At 40.5% G+C, this 6000-nt stretch overlaps 1 protein-coding gene across 6 annotated transcripts in view; it reads left to right on the top strand.

Moving 5' to 3' along the window:
• The first annotated feature begins 6 nt into the window (after positions 1 to 6).
• The window catches only part of Mapkapk5 (MAPK activated protein kinase 5), a 38100-nt gene continuing 32106 nt past the window's right edge, over positions 7 to 6000 (top strand). For all 6 annotated transcript variants that reach the window (XM_033762432.1, XM_010604474.3, XM_010604473.3 and 3 more), the window contains exon 1: positions 7 to 204. In XM_033762432.1, the coding sequence (XP_033618323.1) occupies positions 169 to 204 (36 nt within the window). In that variant the 5' untranslated portion in view covers positions 7 to 168. The remainder of the gene's footprint in view (positions 205 to 6000) is intronic.

Raw genomic sequence — 6000 nt, 5'->3', positions numbered from 1 at the left:
GCGGATCTGGCGCCGGGGCCCCCTTCCCCTCCTGTCGCTAGCGGCGGCTGCTGCCCGTCTTCCCGAGGCCCAGGGGCCAGATCTCCGAGCCCTTTGCTCCCTTGGCTGCTAGGGGACCGAGCAGCTGCGCAGCCTGCGGCGCTCTTGGCTGTAGGGGCCTCGCGGAGCATGTCGGAGGAGAACGACATGGACAAAGCCATTAAGGTGAGGGGAAGATGTCACCTTTGCCGTTTTGTCTTGTCGCATTTCTCCCAGCTGCAGCCTCAGAAAACGAGAAAATTTGGGCTGAGAAGTTCCAGCACACTTGGGTTTAGTACTGTCCTGGGGTGAAGGGTGTGTGTGTGTCCGTGTCCGTGTAGGATGTCCGACGCTTTCTCGCTCTCTGTTGTGATTTGCGCTCAGCTAGAACGAAGGTGAGTGGCGTTGAGATACTTGCTACGAGTGGGATGAAGAGGGCCAGTGGCTGTATGGTCTCCTCCAGCACTTGTTGTCTGCTGCAACAGCACTTGCAAGAGTGACTTTATCCATCACTACGGATTTATTTAAATCATCCTCCTGGAAATCTGCAGTTTCGGAAGAAACTGGTTCGACTTCCTATAGAGCTTGTCCTTTTGGGAATATTGTTCTTTCTTTTCCGTGTTTTCTTTTCTCTTTCTTGGGAGAGTTGAGTACATGCAGGAAGAGATGAGTGTCGTATGATTTACTGATCCAAGAGGAGAGCAAATGTATGTTCAAAGCGATCCAAATAAAATTATGTCTTCTAAAACCTATTTTTAACTCTTTTAACAAATTTTGTACACCGAGTCAGTTATCTGGTTAACTGTAGCCACAAAAATTAGAATTATATATTCTTAGCACTGAAGTTTAATGTTTGATACATTATTTACTTATTTTCCAGTGTTTCTTTCTTTTTTTTTTTTTTTTTTTTTTTGGTCTTTTGAGCCAGGGTCTCACTGTATAGTTGAGACTGACCTGGAACTCACTATGTAGCCTAGGCTGGTCTCGAACTCACAGTGATCCTCCTGCCTCATCCTCCCGAGTGCTGGGATTACAGGTGTGCACCACCATGCCCGGCAATTATTTTACAGTGTTAAATGAACCCATTGCATTTAAGAATTTCAATTTCCCTTGAGGGACAAGCATCTACTGGCAGCTTGAGTTTATTTTCCCCTCCAAGATACTTACTTCACTATACGGTCACTATTATGAATAACTATCTAAGAACTTACACTTGTAACAGTTTTTGAGATGGAATATATTGTTATAGAAATCATTAGTAATTCCAAAGATAGCCTTTTAAAGTTGGCACCAACATAAAACACACATTAAGGAAGGTGTGTGTGTGTGTGTGTGTGTGTGTGTGTGTGTGTGTGTGTGGACTGAACCAGGATCTTAGACATACCTCTATCATACATAAACCCTCTATTACTGCATTACATTCCCAATAGGAAGATCAAAGTTTCAATAATGTAAAGGTTCTTTAGTATAGCCATTTTTTTCTTTTCAGATTTTATTAGTAGAGGCTTGTGATCTGCTCCTTGAAGCTATATGAATGTGTCATGAAGCAAAGCATAAGTGGCAGATTTTTAAAGTTCAGGTATTTGCTTCATGACAGGTGCTCTTAAGTGAGACTGAGAGATGGTGGAATTAGGTAATAAACATCGCCAGGTGGATATAAATAAGAATATAGGGCTTGGGATTTAGCTCAGTGGCACTGCACCTGCCTCACAAGCACAAGGTCCTGCGTTTGATCCCGGGTACTAAGAAGGAAACAAAAAAAAAAAAAGAAAGAAATACCAAAAGGGTGAATAGTAGTATTTTTAAGTAGGATAGTCAGGGAGGTTTTGAGGAAGTGACATTTGTGTAGCACTCTGAAGGACAGGGAGCAAACAATCACTGTCTCAAGGAAGAATTTTGCTGGCAGTGGGAACAGCAACTTACAAAGGCCCTGAAAACAAAGCAGGCTCAATGTGATGTAGGAACAGAAAGATTGTTGGAATGCAGTGCGTCAGTGTGGATAATATTAAAGACAAGTAGTGGGAAACAGCATTTAGGAACTTGTAGGCCATTAGAAGAGGGAGCTACGGGAGAAGAGGGGCATAGTTACAGTGGACAAGAATACAAATTAAGCGGCAATGTTAGTATTGTCAGTAGTTTCTCAATGAATTCATGGGTTGAAATCCCTGCCTTGCCGTTTTCTCTGTGTGCCCTTATGTAAGTCTTTTCACTTCTCTGTCCCTTAGTTTCCTATCTATGAAAGGAGACGAGGACTCCCCTGCTCATAGGAATTTTTGAGGATATAATGGACAAATGTACCTAAATGTGATTACAGTAATTAACACCTAGTAGGAGCTTAATGGATATTAACGCATAGCAATTTAAGGGTCATTTAGGAAGAGTTGTAATTTTCTTCATTTGGTAACTTGTCCCACCTAATTTTCTTTCTTTTCTTTTTCTTTTTTTTTTAACTTTTCTTCACTAATAGTACTTGATGAGTTATTGGTGAATCTTCCTATTTGAACTTGTCTCCAACGCAGTTTAGTGGAGTTGAAAATACCTGACAGCCAGTACTTGCTTGGTCACAGTGATGGCAGATGTTTCGGAGACGAGTGCCTAAACTGCAATCCCAAACCCACTTACTTATTGCAGACTGTCAACCCTGCAATTAAACACAAATACTGAGGTTTTACTTTAGAAAAAACAACTCATAACATTAACATCTTTTGTCTTAAAAGAAAAACACACATGCCATAAGTTCTCCACCACTGGACTAGGATGTGCTCCTTTGGAAGCAGGCCAACACTACATCAGAAAAAAACCTTTGGTCTATTGCATTGTGTTGTATTGAGGGGTTGTTTTCTGAGGTGTTCATCAAATGATGAGGAATGAGAACTTGTAGAGTTCAGCAGGAAAAGCTATTTACCTGGACTTCAGCCATAGTGCTTGAATTTCTGTTGTCTGACTACCAGAGAATGGACTGATGGACTTTGAGATCTCATCCTACTACTTTAAAAAAATACTAGGAAGTCCGGGCGTGGTGATGCACACCTGTAATCCCAGCACTCGGGAGGCTGAGGTAGAAGGATTGCTGTGAGTTTGAGACCAGCCTGGTCTACATGGTGAGTTCCAGGTCAGTCTCAACTATATAGTGAGACCCTGTCTCAAAACAAAACAAACAAAACAAAAAAAAAACCTAGGAAGGGCCGGGGATTTAGCTCAGCTGTTCGGTGGCCTGCCTCGAAAGCACAAGGACCCGAGTTCGATCCCCAGTACCAAAAAAAACAATACTAAGATACCAAATTGCTATAACTAAAGACTCTCTATCCCCACTTCTGTCCACTCCCATAGCCTCCTGACTTCCGTACTTAGCTATGCCTTGAGAATGAACATTTTGGGATTTGGGATTCTTACATATATAGTCAGTCTTCTGTTATACATAGTGATACTATATGATGAGCAAGGTAAAGATTCATTTAGCTCAGTGGTGCCGCTGCCTGCAAGCACAAGATCCTGAGTTCAATCCCCGGTACCAAAAACAAAAACCAAAACCTTAATATTCATTTCCTTAGTTTTAAAACTAATTTGATACCATAAATTGCTAAAGTAACTATATAATATGTTTTAAGAAAATTTATAGTTATTCAGCTATCATCACAGTCCAGTTTAGAACATTTTCACCCCTCCTTGAAGGTTCCGTGTGCTTGCTTGTAGTTAGCCACTTCCGTTCCTCACCCCACTCCAGTGATGGCGAGCTTATGGCATTCATGTTGTTTTTCTTTTAAGATGAAAGACGTTAATGTGTGAATTATTTTTTTCTAAATTAAAAACTGAGTATTTAGGTTTAATTATGGTGTTGGGAGTTTGCGATACATGGGTTTTAGGTTGCAGGTTGGTCATTCATCTTTAAAAGATTTGCTATCACTACCCTATACTATGTATCACTATAGTTTGTCTTGTTTAGAAATTCCACATAATGAAATTGACAAAAGACAGTCTTACATGTTTAAATTCTTTTACATGGCATGGAACTTTTTGAGGTTCATCTACATTAGTGCATCCTTTAGTATTTCATTCCTTATTAAGTTTTATTTTATTAGTCTTGCTTAATTCTTTCTCAATTGATAGGCATTTAGATTTCTTTTTCAGTGTTAAGAATAAAATGATAGGGCTGGGGATTTAGCTCAGTGGTTCTGGTGCCTGCTTTGCAAGTGCAAGGACCCAAGACCCCGGTACCAGAAAAAACAAACAAACAGAAAAAGAATAAAATGATAAAACTACATATTTTGAGGTGAATATGTTTTCATTTCTTCTAAGTAAATACCTAGGTGTGGAATTACTGATATGGTAAATTTATGTTTATTTACTTATTTATTTTTTGGTTTTTTTGAGACAGGGTCTCGCTGTGTAGTTGAGACTGACCTGGAACTCACTATGTAGCCCAGGCTGGTCTCAAACTCACAGGGATCCTCCTGCGTCAGCCTCCCGAGTGCTGGGATTATAGGGGTATGCCACCATGCCCGGCTTTTAATTTTTTTTTTTTAAGAAACACCCTAACTTTCCTGGAGTAATTGTGCCATTATTACACTAGGGGTGTTTAAGGGTTCTAATTCTATTACTGTCACAAATATTTAGCATTGTCAGTTTTCTATTTCAGCCATGCTAGTGGGTGTGTAGTGTGGTATCTCATTGTGATTTTTTTTGGAGATGAGGTTTTGCTACATGGTTGAGGCTAGCCTTGAACTCACTGTGTAGCCCAGGCTAATCTCCAACTAAGAGATCATCCTGCCTCAGTCTCACTGAGTGCTGGGATTACTGGTGTACACCACCATACCCAGCCGCATTGTGGTTTTAATTTGCATTTCTAAAATGATTAATGCTGTTGGACATCTTTTTATATGCCTATTTGCCATTTGTGTATCTTTTCTGGTGAAAGATCTATTCAAATCTTTTGTGCATTTTAAAATCAGATGGGGGGGAGTACCAGGGATTGAACTTGGGACCTTGTGCTTGCAAGGCAGGTGGTGGAAACACTGAGCAAAATCCCCAGCCCCAGATTGTCTTATAGAGTTGTAAAAGGTATTTATTTTATTCTGAGTATGTTAATGTATACTCTGTTACTATTGAACATCTTTTTACACCATTCCTGAATTTCTTCCTCGTGAACTGTATTCAGATGTTTTGCCTGATTTTTGTTTGTTTTTGAGACAGGGTCTTGCTGTATGGTTCAGGTTGGCCTTGAACTCCCTGTGTAGTGCATGCTGACTTCAAACTCAAGGTGGTTTCCTAGTGTTTTAAAAGTTCTTTATAAACTTTTAATAAAAGTCATTTAACACAGACATGATTGGCAGATACATCTGTGACTTACGTTACCACCTTTTTGTTTTTATGAGACTGATCTTCCAGTACTGCCTTAGCCTTAGGTGTGTGCTGCCGTGTCTTCCTATGTTATCTTCTTTTTTTTTTTTGAGTATTGGGGATTTAAGCCAGGGCCTTTGCATTGAGTGACATCCCTTACTCTTTTTATCTTTTATTTTGAGATAGGGTCTTGCTAAGTTGCCCAGGTAGGACTCTGACTTGGAATCCTCCTGCCTCAGCCTCCCTCCCAGGTGCTGAGAATACAAGTGTGTGCCACTGCACTATGTTATTTTTTAATGTTTTTTGAAGAGCAAATTTTGATAACTTTCACTTAGCATATTTTCTTCTTTTATGTCTTCCTTTTGTGTATTTATTACATAAAGAAACCTTTGCTTAGTTCAAGGTCACTAAGTCTCAATCTCTTCTCTCTCCCTCTCTCTCTTCTCACCCCCCGCCCCCTGTGGTGGTGCATGCCTGTAATCCCAGCTACTCAGAAAACTGAAGCAAGAGGATTGCAAGTTCGAGGTTAGCCTGGGTATTTATTTTGTGGTACAGGGGATTGAACTTGGGACCTTGTGCTTGCCAGGCAGGCATGATGAGGTACATCCCTGGCCTCCCCCACCTTTTTTTAGCCTGGGTTAATTC

The sequence above is a fragment of the Fukomys damarensis genome, unplaced genomic scaffold, assembly GCF_012274545.1.
Source record: "Fukomys damarensis isolate Sample0158 unplaced genomic scaffold, DMR_v1.0_HiC HiC_scaffold_12, whole genome shotgun sequence".
In the NCBI taxonomy this organism is placed as follows: Eukaryota; Metazoa; Chordata; class Mammalia; order Rodentia; family Bathyergidae; genus Fukomys; species Fukomys damarensis.
This window is presented reverse-complemented; position numbering and strand designations above follow the sequence as displayed.